General features: G+C 44.8%; 6 protein-coding genes across 9 annotated transcripts; 2 read left to right on the top strand and 4 right to left on the bottom strand.

The window, feature by feature from the left end:
• Positions 1–6,007: 6,007 nt before the first annotated feature.
• Positions 6,008–7,302, bottom strand: LOC128300865 (chromatin complexes subunit BAP18). Of its 2 annotated transcripts, XM_053037093.1 has the most exons (4): positions 7,237–7,302; positions 7,077–7,168; positions 6,897–6,998; positions 6,008–6,770 (listed from the first exon to the last, which is right to left on the bottom strand). In XM_053037093.1, the coding sequence occupies exons 1-4, from the start codon at positions 7,252–7,254 to the stop codon at positions 6,374–6,376; spliced, it is 609 nt and encodes a 202-aa protein (XP_052893053.1). In that variant the 5' UTR covers positions 7,255–7,302; the 3' UTR covers positions 6,008–6,373. The 2 variants fall into 2 exon arrangements, with proteins under 2 accessions (XP_052893053.1, XP_052893054.1); XM_053037094.1 differs by lacking the exon at positions 6,897–6,998.
• A 1,324-nt stretch (positions 7,303–8,626) lies between these two features.
• Positions 8,627–10,757, bottom strand: LOC128300864 (RISC-loading complex subunit tarbp2). 2 transcript variants are annotated; one of them, XM_053037092.1, is made up of 3 exons: positions 10,132–10,757; positions 9,623–10,054; positions 8,627–9,429 (listed from the first exon to the last, which is right to left on the bottom strand). In XM_053037092.1, the coding sequence occupies exons 1-3, from the start codon at positions 10,660–10,662 to the stop codon at positions 9,421–9,423; spliced, it is 972 nt and encodes a 323-aa protein (XP_052893052.1). In that variant the 5' UTR covers positions 10,663–10,757; the 3' UTR covers positions 8,627–9,420. The 2 variants fall into 2 exon arrangements, with proteins under 2 accessions (XP_052893052.1, XP_052893051.1); XM_053037091.1 differs by having other exon boundaries at positions 8,627–10,054.
• Positions 10,758–10,903: 146 nt separating this feature from the next.
• LOC128302630 (zinc finger protein 425-like) lies at positions 10,904–13,603 on the bottom strand. Its single transcript, XM_053039496.1, has one exon. The coding sequence runs from the start codon at positions 13,601–13,603 to the stop codon at positions 11,696–11,698; it is 1,908 nt and encodes a 635-aa protein (XP_052895456.1). The 3' UTR covers positions 10,904–11,695.
• A 535-nt stretch (positions 13,604–14,138) lies between these two features.
• Positions 14,139–17,654, top strand: LOC128302361 (mediator of RNA polymerase II transcription subunit 15). The gene is made up of 3 exons (XM_053039171.1): positions 14,139–14,274; positions 14,353–14,492; positions 14,593–17,654. The coding sequence occupies exons 1-3, from the start codon at positions 14,216–14,218 to the stop codon at positions 17,463–17,465; spliced, it is 3,072 nt and encodes a 1,023-aa protein (XP_052895131.1). The 5' UTR covers positions 14,139–14,215; the 3' UTR covers positions 17,466–17,654.
• LOC128302362 (uncharacterized) lies at positions 17,544–21,097 on the bottom strand. 2 transcript variants are annotated; one of them, XM_053039172.1, is made up of 9 exons: positions 20,908–21,097; positions 20,644–20,843; positions 20,307–20,505; positions 20,126–20,224; positions 19,927–20,066; positions 18,975–19,849; positions 18,657–18,905; positions 18,307–18,592; positions 17,544–17,953 (listed from the first exon to the last, which is right to left on the bottom strand). In XM_053039172.1, exons 1-9 carry the CDS (start codon positions 21,082–21,084, stop codon positions 17,932–17,934), a joined length of 2,247 nt encoding a protein of 748 aa, XP_052895132.1. In that variant the 5' UTR covers positions 21,085–21,097; the 3' UTR covers positions 17,544–17,931. The 2 variants fall into 2 exon arrangements, with proteins under 2 accessions (XP_052895132.1, XP_052895133.1); XM_053039173.1 differs by having other exon boundaries at positions 18,307–18,589.
• A 654-nt stretch (positions 21,098–21,751) lies between these two features.
• On the top strand, positions 21,752–23,657 carry LOC128302391 (growth hormone-inducible transmembrane protein-like). The gene is made up of 4 exons (XM_053039206.1): positions 21,752–21,919; positions 22,099–22,566; positions 22,633–23,102; positions 23,181–23,657. The coding sequence occupies exons 2-4, from the start codon at positions 22,111–22,113 to the stop codon at positions 23,266–23,268; spliced, it is 1,014 nt and encodes a 337-aa protein (XP_052895166.1). The 5' UTR covers positions 21,752–21,919; positions 22,099–22,110; the 3' UTR covers positions 23,269–23,657.
• Positions 23,658–23,736: the final 79 nt, after the last annotated feature.

The following is a 23,736-nucleotide window of genomic DNA, read 5'->3' as shown; positions in this document are numbered from 1 at the left end:
ACCAATTGAAACTTTAAAGATGTGTGATTTGAAAAAGCTTGGAACCAGAGTTCCCAGGATTCTAGATCTCCAGACTTCACCCGGTCCTACTTGACAAGAATCCAGAAATAAATTTAGTTGTGCCAAGGAGTTCCAAAACTTGGAAGGATTCTACAGCTCCAGACTTCTTCATTTGCTGGGCATTTCAAAGTGTCATATAATGTGCTGAGGTAATTCTGCGCACTTTTCTGAGGAGAAAGCATTCAGCATGACAAACGGAAAAGCATCTTAACAGAATTAACTTCCTTTGTATCATGTTCAAACCATAAAATTCCGAGGGATTCCAGATCCATTCCGACGTATTCTAGTTCATCATGAAGCCCCTGTATTCTAACGTGTATAAGACATATTAAACGTCGACGGCTTAACTTCTTGCTTTACTTCAAGCTACAAAAAAACCAACCCAGAAGAGAATCGACACACGACTGTGCATTAGACAGAGTACTGAGGTACATCATCATAAGATCTTCTGCAATGCAAAAACTTTCAAATCGAATAAATGTATAGCCAACATTGTTTCGTGCAATGTTGAGCTCTGTACGACGCAAATTGTGCAACGAACAGTAAAGCCAACCAACTCACTTTACAAATAATAGTAGCAGATAAATACAACTGTCTACAGAACGAAGGCAAAAAACCTCTATTAAGTGAGAGTTAGACATGAAAGCAAACTGATAAGGGGCTCGGGTAAAAGTCATCCGCCAATGTTGCAACGGAGCGCACACACTCACGTTCGCTGGTACGATCAGTAAAACCAGTCGTAACTGCAATCAGCGAATGGCCACAGAGGGTTCGGCCTGGACGTGCACAAATAGAATAAACAACACCACAGCCATCCAGTCAGCATCCTCTTTCGCCCCCGTAAAGGCACTAAACGGTGCCCGCTGACTGACGTCAATGAAGCCCCCGGGTTCAGTGATAGTGTAGCAGCCAGTATAATCGGCGGCCCCGGTCGAAAGAAAGCAACGGAAATGGGGGCGGGCTCCCGCAAAGTCAGCTACAAAATAACAATCTCTACTGGCCCCGCTAGTAGAACCCTGCGACGGCGATGAAGAGACACACGATGGGTGGTGGCCACACTAGGTGAACGCGTGGGAAAAAAAGCAGCAAGCAAACCAAGATCAGCCTCGATCAGACCGCCGGAAAGAATGGGAAAGGGCCGGTGGCGAATAGAACTGGGGGGGAAGGGTGTCGGGTTCGTTCGGGTCGCAATAATAAGCTGATTGTGGCGATGGACAGCAGACAGCAGAGCGATCCGTAGCTAAAACTGGCAACGCAATAAGCGGTGTTAAGCATTACGCTAAGCGGCTGATAAGCGCGTTCCGCCGTTCATACCAGGTGATAGGGTGATAGGGTGAGTAGTGTGGGAGGAGTAGTATTTTTCGATCCGAAATCATTCGCCAAACCACCGAACTGCGCCGGTTTTCACCATGCACAATCGCAATCTGTACGCAAACAGGTCTCGGTACGATCGAGCTGCCCGGGTTCACATTCCAACGATGGCCTCGCTGAGGTCATCGGTTCGGGATCGTAAGAAGTCAGCGATTGGGTCTACTTGCGTCCCGTACACGTATGTCCGGCTAGTACCGGGCAGCGTTGGAAAGTAAAACGAGATACGCCACGGCACGAGACGTCGACGCTGGTGGTAGAGTTGGGTTGTAAGCAGGAGATGCCTGATAGCCCTGCATTGCCCCACTCGACCAACGGGACGGGTGAAGATCCTTGGCCGATGATGATCACGCGTTCTGCACGTTCCCTGAGCGTGCACGCTGACACTGAACCGGTGGGCTGAACAATCACTGGAACAGCCCCCAACCGGGAGTAGCCGCTAGTGACAGCAGGAGCTGATTGCGAATCTTACTACCAAATTCTGGACATTGTACTTGACCCGGACACGCGATGCTCCAAATATTGCGGGATAGGTTAAGCGATATGGAGCGGGGTTGTGCTATTTTTTTTCGTTCGAAACGCTTCGATCAGAAGGCGTTCGCCGATTCGTTTGACATTTGTGAGATTGAATCTAAATGCGTATTCGAGAGAGAGGGAGAGCAAAAAAAACTTAATAGTTTAGCGGATACTTATCAGTATTTGCTAGTATTATCAATAATACAGAACGTAGCAGATAACGGCAGGTATTTGTTGCAGATTTGGTTAGCATAAGATAACGCTTGGTGTGATAATAAACCGGTTGTGTGACATACTTTCCTTGAAAGTTGTTAGTCATCCTAATTAAATCGTGAATTACAGAAGGCGAATGCTTAGTACGTGGTCATGTAGTCTAGTGTAGTCGGCTTTTAAACAGATGGTCTTGGTTCGAATATCTGGCTTCTGAATAACTTTCGAATATCTTTAGTGTCCAATCTGCTAACTATTGGAGGTCTCACTTCAACGGAGGGTGTGAACCTGCAATCTGAAGGATATGCCCGCGTTCAAGGACACACATCACCGGGTATCTCGGGTTGTGGAGAGCGCACATTGCGTTTGCTTCAAGTAGTGTTGTGCTACAACAGGGGACACTCTCACCATCCCTTTATTATCCATTCTTCTTCCAGTGTGCTTGCTGCGAATTGGACGCACTGACACAGTGAACTCGTCCAATGCTGAGTACGAGCAGCTATCCATTACGTTCATCGACCGACCGACCGACCGACCGACTGACTGACTAACTTTACTAACTGACGAAAGGGAAGAAGAAACACGGTCTCTAGCGCACTAGCACAGCAACAAAAAATACCGTCCAGATCGACGACCGTTTGCAATGGCACGCGGACCGCCTCAAGGACTTTGTTTTCGCTCATTTCGCACACCCTGCCAGACCGGAAGATACGGAGAGATGTGTGTCTTCGCACATTCGGCAACCCACTTGTTACCTTGGCGCGGTTCATTACACCCTGTTCCGCACCGTCGTCGGAAGCGGAGTGTGATGGAATCGAGTCGCGTACATACCCTCACCGAACACGGACCGGCACACAAAACCGGAACCTAACCTTCGGGCGTCACAATGCACCAATGGCTGTTGTTTTGCATTTAAAAGATGGCCAATTGTGTGACTGCTTCTTCTGCTTGTATGCCGCTGTTCGATTGATTTCAGCTTGCGCGAACGACCTAGAAAACGGGGAAAACACACACCTCGTGCAGATAACCGCAAATGACTCGTTCGCAAGTCAATCTCCCCTACACGGACGCACCACAAAAAAAAAACGGGAGAAGGCCAACAACTGACAACGGCCCCGGGTGCCGATATCACGCCAGGCCATGAATTTGGGTGAACTTGCCCGATGGCTTAGCTTCCCGTCTCGTGCACACATGTGACTGGCCGAATTGGACTTGGCGATAGCTTGTTTCCCAATTATTACAAGCACAACAAACATCGTCCAAATCGTCACTATCACGGGGTGCTACGTGCAGATAAGCTCTGGACAGGAGGTCGAAAATGTCTGGTGGCATTGGAGCGGCCAATGGTCCAACAGCGGGAAGACACTTTCTTATCAGCAACTGGTCGGTTATGGTAACGACTGTGAAACCCGCTTGCCTATTGCAGGAGGGGTTTTTGAGAATTGGGGATTACCTTGTTACCTTGTTACGGGGCACGTGCATGGCCACTGCTTTGCCTTGTGGAACAATTCTTGGGTCCGAATCGTACACTAAACCTTGGGATTATCCTAGTAAAGAGGATGACTGCAAACGTTGGGCGTTTGTATACATATCTGGAGGAAAATAAAGAGTTCGCCTGTAAATGTGGAACATCCCTAGAACACACCCTGTCCTGTGTTGCGTAGTAGTAGTTGGTAGTGGTAAGGCTGATAAGCACGATCCAAGTAACTGATGGAATCTATTTTTAGATCGACCCTTCTGTCAATAGAACAAAATGATGGGCTCACATGGACTTGATCGAAAAATATAAAACCTTTAGGATTTAGACTCGTCTTTAGTTCGATTAGAGTAATACATTGAAATTGAAAAACCTCCATAAATATTTAACTCATTCTGGACACTTTCCCTTTCTGCTATAAATGTTATAACACCTGAAATTACCAGAATGGTACACGATTGAAAAAAAAAACCGTCCCGTCGAACGCACAAAAAATCGATTCTGTCCACAAATGTGGCGATCGTTCGTCCTTCGCCTGCAAAGACCTTGCGCGCAGTTAGTGCGCCGCGCTGTGCGACGTGCGCTACTCCACGCGCGCTACCCACAGTTCGTTCATCCGCGAACACGCTCCCGAGCACCCACCAGCACCAAAACAAAGCAGAAAGTGCCACACCGAAAGGGAGATACAGAGAATGGAACAGAGACTGCGGGTGACACTACTTCCGCTAGGCGACAACACACACCACAACAACGCCAAGCGACGACACCGGTTGCGACTATCGCGACGCAACCGGTTCCAAAGATGACGATGCCACCCCGCCCGTTGATCTACATAATGGTCGGGGGCGCTCCAAGCGATAACTGGTCGGAACCGGTTACAACGCTGCTTACTACCCTCGACCACACAACCAAGGGGCACGCAGTAGCGGCTACATACTGCCATCCAAATGCATACCCCATCCCCTGCTGAACCACTGCCCGGCACCCACTCTACCTTTCCCACGCATTCTGTTCGCGAACGTACTATTTACGAAAACAAAACCACCCGTCCCACTGCCTGGTGTCTGCATCAAAAGCCGGGCGGCGCGTAAAAACCAAACAAGAGACCCTGAAGAAAATCGAATAAATCTGAAGTGAGTCGGACATATGGTGTTGGTGGTGGCGCGGAGGTGCCAGCAGCCGGTTTGAGTGGGGTCGGCATCGGAATTGATAGCACGGAACAAAAATAAACGACTAGTCGTGTTCTCTCTCTCCAAAGCCCGGGATACCGGGGAGTAGCCGGTTACGCGAACCAGTTTAATCCGCATTCGCTGTTTTTAAATCGTCTTCGTTTTGCGGTTAGCCCACTTCCTCTGTGGCGCGGTATGATATTTGTTGTTTTTTTTTGTTGCTTCTTGCGCGCTACTGTGATCCAGCGGTACACATTACGTATTGGTTTGTGTTTGCACATTGTTTGCGGGTGAATCTGTTCAAGGGAAAGAGACTCGAAGCGATTAGTATTTGCGTAGCAGAAGTTTGTTTTGAGACGTTATGAAAGGATTTGCAAGTTATGTGTTGAAATAATACGTTCTCTATTTTAGGACTTAATCACTAACCTGCCAATATGGCTATCACATGGAGACGCATGGTGCTGGAACTCAACTACTTACTTCCTCTAATTGTGGAATATTCTTCAAAACCAAATCAGTTGTTGCGTTTCGCAAGCAAGCAATGTGGATAAGTTTGAAAATACTGTTTACATTTTGTAAAGACTTTGACCAGGTGAAAAATCCGTTCTAAGGAAACTCGGGGTTCTCCCATCCACCCTGGTTGCACCCATTCTCCGACAGGTTAGGCTTCACTTGATCCAGCTAACGAGCTCGCATGTGCACTTCTACACTTCGTACCGAATGGATCGCTGATGAGCACTCCCCTGGTAAGATGCTAGTCCGGCATCCTCATCACGTACCCCAATCAACGTAGCCACGGTCAGGATATCATCGACCAATTATAATTTGCTTTTTCATCTTTAAACGTACACCGTTTGGCAAACTTAATAACCGGTACGACAAGTACTAAATATGTAAATATTTTCTTTGAAAGATTTTATTTTTGTTTTTGGTGTCCGATGGCTGAAGACGACACTCTGTTAGGTATGGCAAACTCGCGCTTCGAAGAACTACTCTGTGAAATCGTCCGAATTTGTGTTTGTTACTGTATTTTATGTACTTTATGTGAATAAGTACTGTTGAATACGCATACTTGCCAATGGAAATATTTCCAATCCAATACATGAGTAGTTTTTCTTTATAATAATCCTAAAACGGACATTTTCTTTGAACTACTGCTTTACTGCGAATACAAAGAAATACTAAAATTCACACAATAAGACAAAATCCATGATAGGATGCACATTTTTATTCATTGCAAAATAAACCCCTCGCATTGAACGCATTATTAGATCTCCACTCGCTGGGTGGACATGTAAAACCCTTCTATGCACATGTGTAACCTCCCCTAGCCACTAGCACAACCAACATGTACGACTAATATTTCTGTTAGAGATCGTTTAGCGGTCACAAAATTGGCCACAGAAGAATCTATTTGTAACAAGGGTTTCATTTTCATAGTGCAGCTTATCATAATGCTTTACAGCTTAACCAAACGCTTGTTTCATACCGCTAAGAGAATACCGTGTTGAAGCACATCAGTTAGTTGCAAGTATTAATCTTTCGGTTCGCTATAGTAAAAATCATCCTCGTTTCACCCGGCCACCTCTTCCGTGCCGGGTTCGAACTCGAGCTTCATTTCGCTCGAGCCCATGCCTTCTACGTCTGCTTCGTGTTCCTGTGTATTGAGACGATTTAAGGTCATCGAAATATCGGCCGTTTGGCACAGAAGCCCGCTGGAATCCGTATTTTCGTCCTTTATGACCGACTCAATCACCATCGGATGGCCTATGATGGTCGATGGTGGAACTGTCTCTTCATAATTTGTCACTGTGGACGAGGTAACGATGATTTGCTGCTGTTGCTGTTGCGGTGGTGGTACATGTTGCTGCTGTAGATGCGGTTGTGCGGGAATTGTTTGCGTATGTTGTCTCATCGGTAGGCCGGCATCTTCGAACGCTTTCTTCTTCAGCGTATGCCGAATTTGTGAACTAAAACAAAATGCACACACACCATAATTGCGTTTGTTCTTTCATCCCAACCATTCCGGTAGGATCAGATGAAGAAACAGGGCCAATGAACGAGCCGTGCTCTCTAGGCACGAACAGAACACTTACACTGTGCGTCCCTTGATGCGTTGACTGATTTTGCTCAAATCTTCACTGAATCGTGTGACTGCAGATCGAAGCATCTCTATTTCTTCATCTGTCCATTTGCTCCTTATGAATGGATGGGTGTAAAATGGTACATTTTTTAAAGGGTCCAATAGTGAAGAGCAAAAAACAGCAAATCCTTACCCGGTCGGAGAATCTGACGAAGGGTGAAGCTGCATCGTTAGCTCTCCTAAGCTATTGAATGCGGCACCGGCAGCTGTAAAAATTTCACCCACCTATCGAATGGAAAAAATCTTATGTTTAGCCTGTTCCTTCTGCACACACCAACCGTTCGAATCCTTACCTTTGTTGCAGAGTTCATAATTACGCCCTGTTTTTGATAATCTATCAGTTGCAAAATCCCAACCACAGCTATCCCACCTGGCAAAATCCCACCCATACATATACAAAACCTTTTCAATAATTTCTCAATACCTTCGCGAAAGGCGTCGTTATTGAGAAGGTTTTGAACATGTGTGCGTGTTCGTGTCTCTCCGGCGTTCGTGTCCTCTTCGAGTATCGAGACATATTTCTTTCCATGTGTTAGTGTTAGTTTTCCCTTCCATTTCTTTCGTTCTTTCGGCGACAAAGGAAACACAGTACGATGCACAACACTTGCTATACGAAATACTTTACTTTATTTTTAATATAAAAATAATTTGGTCACTTCCACACTACTTTCACTGCACTTAGAAAATAGAAACTGTGAAAACACTGCGAAACAATAGAAAAAAAAAAACACTTTTACGGCTGAACGAATGCAGCCTTCCCTCGCTGAGTACATGACTGTGCGGATGACGCTTCCAATGACGCCGTCGGTCGCTCCTGGAATCGTCGTCTGAAACACAAGGAACCAGAGAAAAATGATATTAGAAAAGGTCCCAAACATTATCCTACACTTTATCTTACCTTATGCAACATGATGCACTAATATTTCACTGCTCCACGGCCGACTTACAAGCGTCCATCATGCAAGTTGCTTCACCACAGCTGAGCACAACATTTACCGACGGCCTCACGGACTGTGTGCATGAGTGTGTTCTTCTTTCACTCTCGATCTTTTCCGATCGCGGTTGCAATTGCCACTACACATTGACAAAATTGAGTAAAAAAACGATTCGTATTGCTCGATACGGTAAATTCGACACCAACACAAGCGCAAACGCGCTAAATTTCGTGTCCGTACAGCAAAAACCGAACGCAAACTTCGGGAAATGTCATATGGGATAGCTCGTGTGTAAACAATGCGAGCTGAGAAATTAATTGACAACAAAGAGAAAAAAGGGGTTCGAGTGACATATGTCAAATCGATGATTTTTAATTTGACGGTTGCAAAGCTAGTTGTCCAGAATACACAATGATTTCAATATTTTCCGGAATAAGATGGACCATATTTAAACTACATTATGAAATTTCATGGTTGATCCAGCTCGTGCCATGGCGTGAAGGTCTAGATGGCAGTGTACGACGAAGTTTTCTTTGCAAGATGGAGTTGCTTTCAGGCCTAGGACGTGTTGTTATCCATTTAAGAACAATGCATTGCAATGGGTCGTAATAAAATTAGAAGTACCCAGGGCTGGCCAAGGAAAGTGTTATTGCAACCAGCCAGATCCACAACAACACGATTCAATTTGGGATACTCTCGTATTGAATAACCATTACCACAACAAGCTGCATTTGGATTTGTAATCCGTCTTTATTACATATATTTATCAACGCTTAACCAAAAGGAAGCTAAATAACATCAAATATCTTTAAGATATTGCTTTATTATTTCAATCGTGGAATTTTCTCCGCTGGTTTATAATCGGAACTTTTTTCGTTCAAAGTTGCTTCGGTTGTATCTAAACTGAATGAATTTTTTTGTGAACCATCTATTTGTTTGTTGAGTAGAAGATTGTTTTCGTCGCAGGGCGCCTGGAATATATTAAGTTGTTGTAAAGAAATAGTAGATAATATCTTGTTTTTAAAATAAACTCCATTAACTTTCACAGTTCAGCTTAAGTAGGCAACACGCTCAAACTGTCTTTCCATCTCAAAGCCCAAGCAGCGAGACGGTACTCCATTTTGTGTGAAACAGCGTGTGAAGACATTTCTGCCTAACATATGAGCTTAGAGAGTGGGCATCGCTCACCATAAGGAACATCCCTAGTGATCTTCGCTGATATCCACGGAGTTCTTTTCCCGGTTTCAAATGAGGTCCGAAATACATAATAGTATTGTATAGACAGGAGCGGAGCAATACCGTTGCCTACTCGATGACCACAACACAAACACACATCCTATTTAGCCATGATTTTAACTTTTTTGCAGTCGGTTTGTTATGCCTGGACGATTTAGGTTTGGTGTTTGAATGCATTACGTGCGCGACTGGAGCTTATTAAAATTTATCCGGTTATCGTTGGGAGTGTAGTTTGCTTGCGGTTTTGCCCTTGTGGTTTGCTCTTAGTGTGAAACTGGATCAAGCACGTTAATTGGAATACATTTGCTACAATTTCTATAACATAGAAGGGTAAAAATAATGATTACAGCTAGTCCCCGAAATACGCTATTACAGCGGACCGCTATAATCCGACTTCGATATAGGATTCGACCTACGCGGATTTTTCCCGGGTTATAGCGGTCCGCTATAATGCCTGTATTTTTATTCAGTGGAATTTTGGCTTCTCCATCCAAACTTAAATGCCTACCTTTATGTTTAGCATTCGGATAAAATATTCACACACATTGGTGTAGAATGCTTCACCTTCTCCGATAATTAAACAGTCGAAATCGGGATTCAGCAGCTCAAATGTGCTCATGTGGCTGCCCTTGATCATGGGCAAATTGGGATTGGCCGTCAAAATCTTAGACTTCAATCCAAGTGTTGTCGCTATCCGGAAACATTTATCTCGCTCCGATTCATTCGGATCCACCAACAGTCGGCGTGCCTCGTCAATCCGTTCCTGAGGCAATTCGAGAAAAAACGTATGCCTATCCGCTATAGAAACACCAAGTTTCTTCTTGATATCGGATGTTGTATATTCGCGATACGTTTTTATAATGTTCTCGTTCGTTTCGTCCGCCTCTTCGATAGCCATATCTAGTGTTAGGAGTTGCAAGCTTTCTTCCTCGACCGGCATCTAAGTAACCATTCATATATAAAAAGTTAGTCAAATAGACGTTTTGGGACCGGTCATGTAACCCTATCAACACTTACCGATTGCAGAGTTTTAATCATCTCCTGGCAGGCAATCTGCTTTGCGCCCTTTTTGGTAGCATGCACACCGCGCCGTACTATCTCCTGGATCCGACACTCATACTCGAACACCGGTGCATGAGAAGGACCATAGTTGCGAACGAGCTCAATTTCGGGCAGTGGGAAGTTACGCTGGATGCAAATGTCGCGCACCTGACAGACACGGTCTGCACCTAACTCTAGGGCCGCCAGCGAACCACGCTCTCCGGCTGCGGCAACTATATCATCCTCTGCACAAGCCGGAAGATTCAGCACCAAGCGTATCAGTTGCCAGGCCGCCTCGTGCTTTGATTCTTGCTTTGATCTACCGACGCCATTGGCCTGCTTACCCAAAGCCGACACCTTGAAGGTGAATATTTTCACATTTGGAGCGTGTAGGGAAACTTCTTCGTTAATAAACTGATACACTGGCAAGGAGCTTTTATTTTTCGCACATATCTCTTGCAACATCGTGACGGGCATTTTGCCCTTCAATATTTCCGCTTTGGACATGATTTAAGAACTTGTTTCGTGGTACTTTGATCCCAAAACCAAAAATGCACTCGCTAACTCTGACTCATTCTCTGCCTGTGTGCAATTATGTTGATTTCATGAGACTGCTTGTTGTGGTTTTTACGTTTATGATCCACCGTATATATTCCGTTTACATTACGTAGTCTATTACTTATGCGCTATCGTATATGTTCACATCCGGGAATCGCCTTTTTATTAAATCGGCCTACGCACGTGCTAAAAAAGTTTTCCACGCACCAGAGAGAAATGTCGTGAGTTGGCTCCAAGTTTGTTGAAAATTATTCATAAATAGAACAAATATTTCCCCTGTTATGTTACACAAATTTACTACCACTGTAATAAGTTATATAATCTAGATAAATTATCTCAAATATTCCAGCATTAGTCATGTTTCTGTCGTGTTTCTCTCTTTACACAATGTTATTTCACACATTTATTCATTTATTGCTTAGTTGGTTGTTGGTCGTTAGTTGAAAATTTTCAAAGATCTGACCTATATGGTTTACTATTGCAAAGATAATCTGTGATTGCGGGTATTTTTAACGAATTAGCGTTCCACCGTGCTGATCTTATCAAAACCTCGTTTTGAGCTTGCTAACATAATAATTTTGAATTGGCATTGATGACTTTCATCTACTAAACCTCGTGTTGGTCTTATTCAAGTATCATATGTGTGTCTTCTGGATCGTAGGAGTTTGGGGAACTAATGCATAGTTTCCCAAATTAATGCACTAACTGTACCATCTTTCAAGGATGATACGTTAAGTCCCGTAATTCTTGGGACAAGATTTGATATCATTATTTCTATTTCTATAATTTAGAAAGCAGTGCAGTGGTAACGGTTCCAGTTTTTTACACGAAAAGACTGGTACCAAATGTCTTTCAAATTTTGACATCCTCCCAGCACTTTTACACCATTCCGTTACAAGTAAAACCAAAAATTACCGGCGTCAAAAACCCCATGAAGTAAGACAAAACTAAATGCAAATAAAAGGACTCAAATACGGATCATTTAGTTATGCGTACTATCGCTGCTTACGTTGTTAGGATGCATCCTGGTCATGTGCAGCTTAAGACAATCCAATCTCATCGACTTCTGGCACACTGTGCATTCCGTCAAACGATGGTTACGCTTGTGGAGCCTGAGCTGTGTTTTGTAGCAAAAGGATTTGTCACATTGATCGCATTGGAATGGTCGATCCTCGGGCAGGGCTCTATCGTTTGGATGTTTCATGGCTATATGAATCTTCAGGTAGTCGCTACGGAACGTTTCCTTACACTCTGGACAATCTTCCGTTTGTTGCGTTCGTCTATCATATGATAGAGGGTACCCGCCGTTCGCAGGATCACCTTCCGTCCGTGTTGCATTTTCATGCAAACTGGCATCGTTAGGATGATTAAAGTCCATATGTCGTTTCAAACAATCCGCTCTGACCGTTTTTTTACAAACCGGACACTCTGTCAACCGGTGCTTGCGCTTGTGAAGCGTTAGTGCCGCTTTGTATCCAAACGACTTGTCGCACTGGTCACATTTGAAGGCGGGATTCTCCGGCAAGGTACTGTGGTCTGGATGTTTCATGTCGATGTGAATTTTCATGTATCCGGCCCTGAGAGTTTCCTTGCATACCGGACATTCTTCCGTTTGGTGAGTGCGTTTGTGAAAAAACAGTAGATACCTGTTGCTTAACACTGTTTCGCATTGATCACACGGGTAGGTACTACCGTCAGATGAGTTCACCTCCTTCGGATGGTCCAAATCCATGTGTCTCTTCAAATAATCGGATCGTACTATTTTGCCACAAACTGGACATCCCTGTTTCTTGTGGGAGAGCTGATGATTCTTCAATTGCACATCATTCGAAAACACTCGATCACATTCATCGCAAGGGAATGATCTATTTCTTGGTAAAATCCCATCATCCGGATGCACCCTAGCGATATGTCTTTTCACGAAATCGGTACGCATGGTTCTCTTGCACACTGGACATACCGTGAATTGATGGTTCCTTTTATGAATTTTTAACTCCATTTTATCACAAAACGATTTCTCGCAGCTGTCGCATTTGTACTGCTTATTTTCGCCCAATGTTTTAATAGAATTCATAACGTTCATTTGCGCTGTTTGATGATGCAGTTCGATGCCTGTTGTGGCGTTGCTGTTGGATGGCTGTTCTGCTGCAACCTTGTTGCTGGCTGTACGACAGGCATCTTCTACTACACGTATTTCGTATACTGCCCCATCGGAATACACGCGTGTGTTTTGGTTTGTGGAACTATCATCACGTGGTTCGCTGTGAGAGTCCACAATGGGCTCATCTAGGGTTTCTGCAGAAGTTAGCGATTGCAACTTCCCGCTGATTGGAATATGTTCAGTTTTTACCACCTTTCCTGGTAAAGAGGCTTCATACTGATCTAAGGCAGCATCTGAGAGCATTTCTTGCTCTTGATCCGAAACTTGATCTTGGGCTTCAACCTTAATTTGCACAGCGGTATGCTCGGTGTCACAAGAAGGCGTGATTTTTGTACCTTCCAGATATATATCTTCCACAATAGGATGCTCTGTTTTGGCTTTCGGTAAATATGACCCGTGGTCGACAAACTCTTGATCGTTTAAAGCGTTACTCTCTGTGAGATTACAGTCCCCTGGTTCATGTAGTATCTCGATACCTGATTCCTGCGGTTCAACCTTAATCTGTATAGTGGCAGAAGTATTATAGTCTCCATAAACCGTAGATAATTGCCTTCTCGCTTCCACATCTATGGCACCATGAGAAGAGTATTCCATTTTGGTACTATGAAAACAAGTTGCAGGAGCCTCCAAGGCTTGATCGATCTTTGAACTACTCTGCAAGGAATAGTCATCCGAATTATCAGATGCTTCCTGTTTCACAGGATACAGCGTCGTATTTTCACTGTCCATTTCTGCTACCTTTTATGCTATTCCAACACAGGTACCAATAACGAAAGAGCCTGCAAAGTTTTGCAATCATTAATAGAAACATAACTTCCAGCTTGGAAAGGATTTTGAATGGTCACCAAAGTATCGATCTGCCACCACCCGTCCGCAAATGCTTTTAGCGCATTGCTCTTCTGTACACTTTAGTTACGGTTTGGTACTTTGAGTCTTGCGACTTTATGCGGCGCATATTGTCTTACGCCGTGCCGATAGAATGGTAGTCATTATCCACTTTTCGTTCAGAAAATTTCGCCCTCACAATTCGGGGATACGATTTGTTTACCAATGGGCAAGTTTGACATTTGTTTGTTGTGATTTCGAAAGTGCTGAACATTTTTCGCAGCACAGCGCCATGTTCGAATTTTTGTAATCACTCAAACTTCGGCAATCTTCGGCACGACCAGAGAGATAGCGAATGCGTTCCGTCTCGCTCTTTGCACTGGTGACGATTTACAATACGGGAGATCTAGATCTTCTGTGCAGTGTTTTTTTGCTAGCTCGACTCCTGTGTAATCGAAAAAGTGTGCAACTAATTGTTGATTCCTGCATGTGGAAAGTACTTTTTCCAACCGCATCATGGCTGAGGACATCTCCTGGAAGACGAGCAATTTTCGACAAAGCGTCGTGAATAAAATGTACGCCATGATTAAAGAGAGCGTGGTGAGTGTGGTTTGCAGGCGGAACGCTTTCGCTTAAACTTGCCTTCTTTGCAGTAATGAAGCCATCCAGCAGACGGGTATGACTTCATCGAAAAATGGCATCGAAATGGAAAATCATGTATTTCACAAAGCTCGCAACAAGGATGAGTATCTCGGCTTTGTGGCCCGGCTGATTCTGCACGTACGAGAGATGAGTAAGTGGGCGAGCAGGTGACCGGATAAGCGGGGATGTGGGCCCGGTGTTTGCTTACAAGTTTGTTCATTTCTGCCATCCTTTTTATATGACACGTTCAGATACCAAACACAAGAATCAGCAAAATGCAGCAGCTGCAGCGGCACAGCAGGCGCAACAGGATGGAAGTGGCAATTCCAATCAGCAGGGAGGTGGCGGTGGAGGTGGCGGTAGCGGTATGCCGGATCCAATAAATGCTCTGCAGAACCTTGCATCGCAAGGCACCCGACCGCAGATGATGGGACAAATGGGCGTTGGGCCCGGTGTTCCCATGGGAGGACAAATGGGCGGTGCAGGTAATGCTTCCAATCTGCTGCACTCCTTGAGGCCGCAAATGCCGATGGGAGGTATGGGTGGTCAAATGCAGGGCAATCGAGTAGGCATGGGTCCGGGACCTGGTAATCAAATGGGTGGAATGATGGGACCGAACCAAATGCAAGGACCCGGCGCGGGAATGGTCGGTGGAATGCCGGGCCAGATGGGTGTCGGTATGGGACCGGGTGGGATGAGCGGAGGCAAAATCGTGGGCATGGGTGGACAGCAGCAGCAGATGACGCAGTTGAACGCAATGCAGGTAAATCAAATGCAGCAGCAGGCCCAACAGCAACAGCAACAAGGCGGTATGCCGCAGTCACAACAGCAACAGCAAGGCGGGCTGGTGGGTCAAGGGCAAGGTGGTCCAGTGCAGATGGGCGTCGGACCAGGTGGACCGAATCAGATGAATCCGATGGTGATGGGACAGATTCAGGCTCAGCTGCAAAACCAAAGCGCGATGAGTGGCCAGCAGATGGGTACGGTCGGTGGCACCATGAACACAGGGAACCAGATGGGTCCAATGGTGGGAGCGAACGCTGGCATGAATCCACAAGCGATGGGAATGGCCCCGAATCAGGTCCTTCGGCAGCAGCAACAACAGGGAATGCAACAAGTCCAGATGGGTCTTGGGCCCGGTCAGATGGGACAGCTGAATGCTGGCGTGCAGGGTGGCGTTGCACATGGAGGTCCTGGCAATAACATGGGTCAAGTACAACAGCAAGTAGTCGTACAGCAGCAGCAGCAGCAGCAGCAGCAACAACAGCATCAACAGCTACAACAACATTTACAACAGCACCCACAGCAACATCAGCAGATTCAGCAACATCAACAACAAATGCAACAGCAGCAGCAGCAACAACACCAACCCCAACTGCAGCAGCAGGCACAGATGCAACAGCATCAGCAGCACCAACAGATGCAACAGCATCAACAACATCAGCAACAACAGCTTGCTCAGCAGCATGCACAGCATCCACAGCAACATCCTCAGCAACAGCAGCAGCAGCAGCTACAGCAGCTCCAACAACACGGGCAACATCCACAGATGCAGCAGCAGCAACATCAACAGCAACAACAACATCAGCAACAGCAAGTTTTACTGAATGCAATGGGCCAGGGACCTGTTGGATCAATCGGTGGACCAGGTGGACCGGGTGTTCCAATGCAACAACAGGCAATGCAGCAACAGCAGCAGCAGCAGCAGCAACATCAACAGCAACAAGCCAGCGCAATGGGTCAAACTGGCCCAACTCAAATGAATACCGGTGTAGCAATCGGTCCCGGTGGAGGAGGTGTCATGGGTCCCGGTCCAAACCAGATGCTCGGTACAGGGGCTGGTGGAGCAACCGGACAGCAGGGCAACTTTGTGGGCATGGGTGCGAATACGATGGTACGTAAACCACCAGACATGATGCCGGGTGGCAACGTGTACCCTGGTGGTGGCGGTGCCGTTCGTAGCGTCACGCCAAATAACTTTCTGCGCCAATCGCCTTCCCCATCGGTCCCGTCTCCAGTAGGGCCTGGAGCGCACGGCCCACCATCCCACCCGGGACAGATGATACCTTCCCCGGCTCTTATTCCATCTCCAAATCCGCACATGAGCGGAGTTGCGCAACGCTCCAACATTGGGCAGTCACCCGGTGGTTCAATAAATACACCCGGTCAACCAGGCGGTGCCGTTCCGAGCCCGCTTAATCCGCAAGACGAACAACTCTACCGAGAGAAGTACCGTGCGCTCACAAAGTACATCGAACCATTGAAAAGAATGATAGCCAAGATGGAAAATGATGATATCGACAAGATAGCTAAAATGAAGCGGCTGCTAGAGATCCTGAGCAATCCCAGCGTTCGCATACCGCTGGAAACGCTGCACAAGTGTGAGGCGGCACTTACGAGCCAACTGGGTTCAATCCGCGAAACACCGACCAATAACCCGCTAGTGGAGGCCGTTTCCAGCAGCCTACAGGGTGCCTCGGGAAATCACACCCTGCAGCGAACTTTCCGTCCCTGCTTGGAGGCACTGTTTGGACCCGATATTAAAAATTTGCCACCACCGGCCAAACAGCTGCGACTGGCTCAGGACGATTCCACTACCGCTAATGGAGGCACAGTGGGCGGTGTCACTAGTGTAGGAGCGACCACTACTACCAGCACAACGACTGCAGTCACCTCGACTGGAAGCAGTAGTGCTGTCTCTACCAACACCGTTACCAGCACAGCACCACAGGAGATTCCACACATTCTGCAGGGTGAAATCGCTAAACTGGACCAAAAGTTCAAGGTATCGCTAGACCAGTGCGCTATCAGTGGTACACGTACGATCAAGCTAATTTGTTGGCTAGACGATAAAAATCTACCCTGTGTACCGCCAGTCGCGGTTACCATACCGGAAGATTATCCATTTACTGCACCGAGTTGTTCGCTGATTGAGCAGGAGTATAATGCTACACCGTTCTTGATACTGGTGCAAAAGTCCCTGATGGCGCGAATTTGTAAGTTGCCGGGGTTATTCACACTATCGCATCTGCTGGACACGTGGGAAATGTCGGTCCGGCAAGCTTGCTCACCAAACCCAACTATTGTGGCACCTACTGGTACCAGCGTTCTGCTGGGCATGTAATGAAGCTGCGCTTGTATGGTTCTTCTTCAATACTTGATTATTTTACATTAGAATAGAGTTTTCTTTTATAAATTTTTCATATGTAAATTTTATTGTATCCAAGAAAACACTACTGATCGTTCTACATCATTGTAGAGTTACATGTATTGAATGGATAAAATAATTATGTTGCCTCCGTAACAAGCTATACGTATTGAATATTGTTTATATTACGACGAGAATGAAAGTTTTGAAAGAATTACGGAAGTTTTTTGTATGTTTACGAAGCTCAATTCACGTTTAGCAGAAAGTAACTAAACTCTATTAGCTTAATAATACAATAAATTATGTACTCCTTTTTGTATGTTATTCATTAGAACGATATTAGCAATCCATGTTAATTAACGTCATGAATGTCGATCATACATCAGAGTAGGTACAGGTCTTCTCATCCTATTCCGCGTGACTTCTCTTTAGTTCAATTGAATCAGTGAGCTCCAGCGTTGTTGCTAAATGAATTAAATGTAAAAAGAACATGATGAGCTACCACAAATGCCACACTATATAAACGTTAGTAATGTGTATGTTCGTATGAATCTTAAGAAGAGTCATACGCATGAAGAATTCAGTGAGCACCCATCCAAACCATGAGACGACTCTAAAATATTCATGAATCTTCAAAGTGTTTTTGAATATTCAATGTTCATAAATACTTAACAACTCACCTATTGTTTAGGATTCATGAGTCTGTGAGGAATACTTAATCTCTGAAGATTCGTAAATTCATTTGGTTCAAGGAACCTTTCAGATTCACACGACACTAAATAATGTGTTGCCTTTAAGAGAGTTAAAATTTTCCTACCTGGCATGAGCTAAAATTTCTATGATTTTGTTTACGTGTGCTAATATATGCGCACGATCTCCTTCCGTTAGTGCATCGGTTACAATACAACAATCGAGTTGATTTACTCCACGCTGCACTCTGTACTCTTGATGTTTTTCGACTTTGTAAAGACTCGTGTGTGTTGTAACCTTTTGTGTTGCATGAACTGGCACGGTTTCGGGCGGTAGCGTCATATTAACATCCTCCAGCGTCGCTATTTCTGTCGATGGATTGTTATCTACATCCGTACAAGCACCAATACCTACTGTATTGATAATGACAAGGAATAATTAAAATTATACTATGTGACTAATGCCGTTAATACTCACCCTCTGTTGTTTTGGTGGTCGTCACTTTGGTAGTAGTTTGCGTGGTCGTTTTTTTGGCATTCAGCCTTTCGCATAGGAAGTTGGTTTTTCCTGTATTGCTTCGGCCACGGGTTTGCGGTTTGGATAGCGTTGTATCCATTGAACGACCCGAAACATCATAACCAGTAACATCCATCTGCTTGGTCGACTGTGACCAAGCACCCGATTGCTGTGCTTTTCTACCCTTTGCAGCTGGTCTTTTTCCGGTTCCTATGCGAAATGGTAAGTAAATGAAAATTAGAAATTACCCTCATCCGAATCAATTGTGTTAATACAGACCCGAATCACCCTTGTTTTCTACATTCTTCTTCATGTTTGATTTTTTACGTAGTACACGTGCGGATGCTTTGCTTTGGCGCACCGTTCCTTTTTGATTTCCACGACCATGGCTCGCTGTTTTTGATAACATAGTGTAAGGTACGTACGTGGCATCGCTGCCATCACTATCCACCTGCTCACTATTTTCATCAATTGGAGATAACTCATCTTGATCGATCGGAAGCGGTATGTCCACTACCTTTGGATTGCATTGTTTTTCCGGAGTTGAACAATGCGTAAGTTGCGTACGCTGACTGCTAGCAACACTGGCGCCTTTTTTAACTCTTCCTCTTTTTGCAACCGGTCCAAAGCCCTTTTGTCTCCGTTGTTCTCGTTCCTCCTCTCGCATGTGCGCTATATCGTACGGGTCGTACATTGGGCGCTTATTTTTCGCGGAGCTGCTTAGTAATTTATCTTTCCACTGCATGTCGAAAGGTTTGAAATTCGTGTCCCGCTCTTGAAAACTAATATTTTCCTCGCAATTATTTTCATTCATTCCCATTGAGTGCAAAGCCTGTGGAGACGTTGAATCTCTTGGAATTGGAGGCGTCCGTACCATTTGGCTATTGTCGTAGACCAACGAGTGGCTGCTAACATTAAGATCCACAGTGTTGTACAGTTTGTCGTGCCGAATTACGACTTCATCGATCGATGGTTCAACATGTGAAAGATTGGTGTTACATATCGAGTTGATGAACGGTTTTATAAAGATGGCTAGTTCGTGTAGCTCAGCATTGTCCAAACAGGCAATCTTTAGCTGGTAAGATTCTCCCATAGAAACTCCCGTCGCTGTAATTTTTCCATATTCACATACAACACGCGGCTCCTTGCAGTCCCTGAAGGCGGTAGTAAGCGAAAGGAAATGCAACTTATTCACTGGTGGTTAGGCGAGCTTGATTTTCCCATTACTTACGAAAAGATGTCCAACGTGGAGATGTCTTTATAGTCGATACTAACTTCAGAAACTTTGTCCGATTCTCCTTCAAAACAAAACGTGCCAAACGAAAGCTCGTGCGGCTGAGAATTCCATTCGAACGAAATACAATCATAGCCCTGAAAAATAGTATGTTTGTGACAGCTGTGATATATTTACCCATTGTGTTGGACATTACCCTACGTGGTACAATTGTTCTGCCGCCGAATGTTGCAAAACGGGCAGACAGTGAAAAGTACTTTCGATCCGGAATGTTGTTCAGAAAGTCTCGGCATTTCTACAACCAAGACATTGTTCGTTAAAATTCTTAAATAAAACACAGTAAAGTGGGAATAAGAGAGGGAAATCGATTAACTTACCGAATTGAACGATTGCAATGGCCACAATAACATTTCGGTTAGTTTTCCCGTCACATCGTCAAAATCGTTCAATACCTCTTGTAACATAGCTTCCCTATCGGTAGGGTCGTATTTATACACATATGTGTAAATAAAACCAACAATGGAGGACATAATGCTGAAATTGTTCATCTGCCTGAAGTATTGATTAACAATTGGGCTGAGAAAGCAAAAACAAAAAAAAACAAATACTTTATCTTTTTTTACGAATACCAAAAGATAGAACACGTTACATGAGGATGCAAGTGGAAAGAACAAATACCACCATAGTCTGCTTTGCTTGGTACATGGTACTTACAGCTTCATTCGCAACATTTCACGTAGCTTTACCACTTCCGAAAGGTGCAGGTGGCCCATGATAGTGTGAATTGTGGCAAGCGACAAGACAACCACTTGCGTACTCACATAACCCCGGTTGATTATTTCCAATATCGTGTTCAGTATTTTGGTCACTACAATTATATCTCGATCGGTATGATCACATCGTGAAAACAAATACTGTAACGGAAAATGGATGCATGTAAATAAAATCTGAACTAGAATTTGCCACACCGCTTCTCACCTCGCAAAGACTCAACGTTTGAAAATAACCGTCTTCGTACTGCGCGTCATCTTCCAGCAGGATGAAGAAATGCGATAAAAATTTTCGCGTTTCTTCTAGCTGTATCGATATTTCCTGAATCGCGCTCAGTTTGTGAAGCTTCTTTTCTACAAGTTGCAGCGATATTTTAGGTTTCATTTCACACACTTGATTTAGCTTCGATTTGCTGTAATGGATTGCACCTTTGTTTGAGCACTGCACGATACACCCGTATTGGCCGTTGCCAGATTTGCAACTGATGCCCGCGTTGATTCTCCCGTTCAGCGTGCCCTCACAATCGAACGGCCATGCCTGGTTGCTATGGAAACGCGATGATGATCGCAGCCAACCTTTCCAATGGAATCTCGACATCGCTTGTTCCCTTTCAATGTAGAAGGATTGTCCGGGCCATTGTTTTCTTTTTGAACTCTCATGGCCGCAAACCGATTATGGTGACATGATTGTGGAATATTCGTTGTATATATACTAATAAAACTTGGTCATCCATGAATCTTTAAGTTTGCTCTTTCCTCGCCCTATACCGTTGGATTTCTCTGCATGCATGCTTTGATCCACTAGAAGAATAAATGAAACATTCAATGTGAAAAGTTAATATTATTAAATGGATTATACAAAATATAGGGTCACAACTAATAACAAACCAATTTCCGCAAACAACGCCGTTGGTTTTGAGCTTCGTGAAGGAAATACTATTGTTTATAAATTACATACGCATTAGTATTGTCCAATAGGAACGACCATTGTTCACACCTAGGCGAATGCATCATACGTCATCGAGTGCCGAGAAATTTCTTTGAAAAACAACTTGGCATCAACATCACCTGCGTGAATTCCTGTATTTAGTCAGTCGATTTCACGTTTGTTTGGTCAGTGTTGTTTCACTATAGGGCGACATTGATAAACTTAGCTTGTGGAAGTTGTGAAATTTGCCAAAAGGTGTTCTCCATCCATAAGGTGCTCGGTTTGTTAAAAGGTAAGTAAGTTCGGGTATCGAGGGTGTTCCAATGTTGTTATGATTGTACTGAATTTCGTCATGCAATTGATCGAATTTGTAAAATATTTAGTTACGGACGCAAAAAAAGGTTTACGCAACGTCATGCAACAGTGCTTTGTTATTCCAACTACATTCGATTTATTGAACGATTTCCACAGCCATTTCCGAAGATGTTATCCACACTGGTCTGTAGGCGAGCTTTCGTCCCGTCGTCTTTTCTCAAAGCAACGCTGCAAACGATTCCGAAACGGCAGCAACAGCAAGTGTTACGGCAGTATGGACGTGATGTGAAAGGAAGCGGTACGGGATGGACAACTCGCACAGAACGCACAACGTTGCGCGAACGAGCCATGGCTCCACCCGGTCCAAATGCTTACGCGATCGGTAAAGGAGCAGTGGCTGGCGGTGCGGCCCTAGGACTCGGAGCGTTATGCTTTTATGGTCTCGGATTGGGAAGCGGAACGAGCACGCTGGAAAATTCCCACCTTTGGCCGGAGTTTGTAAAGCAACGCATACAGGACACGTACTTGTACTTCGGTGGCTCGCTTGCCATTTCGGCAGCTAGTGCAATGGCCGTGTTTCGGTCGCCTCGATTGCTAAGTTTGGTTTCGAGAAATGGATGGATGGTAAGTTGAGATGAAACCCGTTTCTCATGCCTTCGTGCCGTACCAAATTGAATTTCCTTCTTTTAGTCGATTCTCGGCACTTTCGCGCTGATGATTGGTTCTGGAATGGTGGCACAATCTATACCTTACAGCCCGGGTCTGGGTGCGAAACAATTAGCATGGGCGACACATTCGGCCATTTTAGGAGCGGTCATCGCACCGATGTGTTTCGTCGGTGGTGCAATCCTCACTCGCGCGGCTTGGTACACGGCAGGCGTTGTCGGTGGACTTTCAACGGTGGCCGTTTGTGCCCCAAGTGACAAATTCCTGTATATGGGAGGCCCATTAGCCATTGGTCTAGGAGTGGTGTTTGCTTCCTCTCTGGCATCGATGTGGCTTCCACCGACGACAGCGCTCGGAGCCGGCATTGCGTCCCTTTCGCTGTACGGTGGTCTGTTGCTTTTCAGTGGATTCTTGCTCTACGACACGCAAAAGATTGTGAAACGAGCTGAAATGTACCCATTATACGCTCCCCGCCCATTCGATCCAGTAAATTCGTAAGTATACAGCTTGGAGAGAGCAGGACACTGTCCTTAAGTATCTCACTTTATTCATAATGTTGTGCATTTTTACAGAGCGATTTCGATCTATATGGATACCTTGAACATTTTCATCCGAATTGTCACTATTTTGGCTGGTGGCGGTGGCAGTCGTCGCAAGTAAAGTTGTATTCAGTCTGTTTTAGTAGTGGATATGCTTAAATATTGTACGATTTTATCTTACCTATAGTTTTTAGTAGTAGATCTTTAACTTTCGAATCCAGTTTGCAAAACATAAATGTTTGCTTTTTTCACAGAGATCCGTAAAATTTGATTAGTATGAAGCGGCCGTAACAAAGGCAAGATTGGATGTCACCGTATTGTAGGTCTAACCTGCAGCGGAGTGATGTTCAAAGTTACAATTCTCCAGTTTACAGGACTCAAAATGAATATTGCGCTGCTTTCTATGAATCTATCATCTATTATACTTCAGAGATTCATAGAGTTCCTTTATAATGTAAAATAAATGTAAATAAATTGGAAGTGGTTATGTTAGTTGTAGTTCGTTCTTCAGAAAGCAAATCGAGAATGTTTTTGTTTCGTTGGCTTCTAGGATTTGACATGCAAGCGATTAACGACGGCCAATGATGAT

The sequence above is a fragment of the Anopheles moucheti genome, chromosome 3 (genome assembly GCF_943734755.1).
Source record: "Anopheles moucheti chromosome 3, idAnoMoucSN_F20_07, whole genome shotgun sequence".
Taxonomy (NCBI): domain Eukaryota; kingdom Metazoa; phylum Arthropoda; class Insecta; order Diptera; family Culicidae; genus Anopheles; species Anopheles moucheti.
This window is presented reverse-complemented; position numbering and strand designations above follow the sequence as displayed.

Excerpts from the sequence above, each read along its gene's own strand:
- LOC128302361 (XM_053039171.1), top strand. The coding sequence starts at position 14,216 with ATGGCTGAGGACATCTCCTGGAAGACGAGCAATTTTCGACAAAGCGTC. Across the intron at positions 14,275-14,352 it reads CAAAGCGTCGTGAATAAAAT|TAATGAAGCCATCCAGCAGA; the intron begins GTACGCCATGAT and ends CCTTCTTTGCAG. Across the intron at positions 14,493-14,592 it reads TCTGCACGTACGAGAGATGA|ATACCAAACACAAGAATCAG; the intron begins GTAAGTGGGCGA and ends TGACACGTTCAG.
- LOC128300864 (XM_053037091.1), bottom strand. The coding sequence starts at position 10,662 with ATGTCCAAAGCGGAAATATTGAAGGGCAAAATGCCCGTCACGATGTTG. Across the intron at positions 10,055-10,131 it reads TGATTAAAACTCTGCAATCG|ATGCCGGTCGAGGAAGAAAG; the intron begins GTAAGTGTTGAT and ends ATGGTTACTTAG.
- LOC128300865 (XM_053037093.1), bottom strand. Across the intron at positions 6,999-7,076 it reads TCGTCAGATTCTCCGACCGG|GAGCAAATGGACAGATGAAG; the intron begins GTAAGGATTTGC and ends TCCATTCATAAG. Across the intron at positions 6,771-6,896 it reads CGCATCAAGGGACGCACAGT|TTCACAAATTCGGCATACGC; the intron begins GTAAGTGTTCTG and ends ATTTTGTTTTAG.
- LOC128302391 (XM_053039206.1), top strand. The coding sequence starts at position 22,111 with ATGTTATCCACACTGGTCTGTAGGCGAGCTTTCGTCCCGTCGTCTTTT. Across the intron at positions 22,567-22,632 it reads TTTCGAGAAATGGATGGATG|TCGATTCTCGGCACTTTCGC; the intron begins GTAAGTTGAGAT and ends TCCTTCTTTTAG. Across the intron at positions 23,103-23,180 it reads CCATTCGATCCAGTAAATTC|AGCGATTTCGATCTATATGG; the intron begins GTAAGTATACAG and ends GCATTTTTACAG.
- LOC128302630 (XM_053039496.1), bottom strand. The coding sequence starts at position 13,603 with ATGGACAGTGAAAATACGACGCTGTATCCTGTGAAACAGGAAGCATCT.
- LOC128302362 (XM_053039172.1), bottom strand. The coding sequence starts at position 21,084 with ATGAAACCTAAAATATCGCTGCAACTTGTAGAAAAGAAGCTTCACAAA. Across the intron at positions 20,844-20,907 it reads AAACGTTGAGTCTTTGCGAG|TATTTGTTTTCACGATGTGA; the intron begins GTGAGAAGCGGT and ends TTTCCGTTACAG. Across the intron at positions 17,954-18,306 it reads GAAATTTTAGCTCATGCCAG|CAACAACGCTGGAGCTCACT; the intron begins GTAGGAAAATTT and ends TAATTCATTTAG.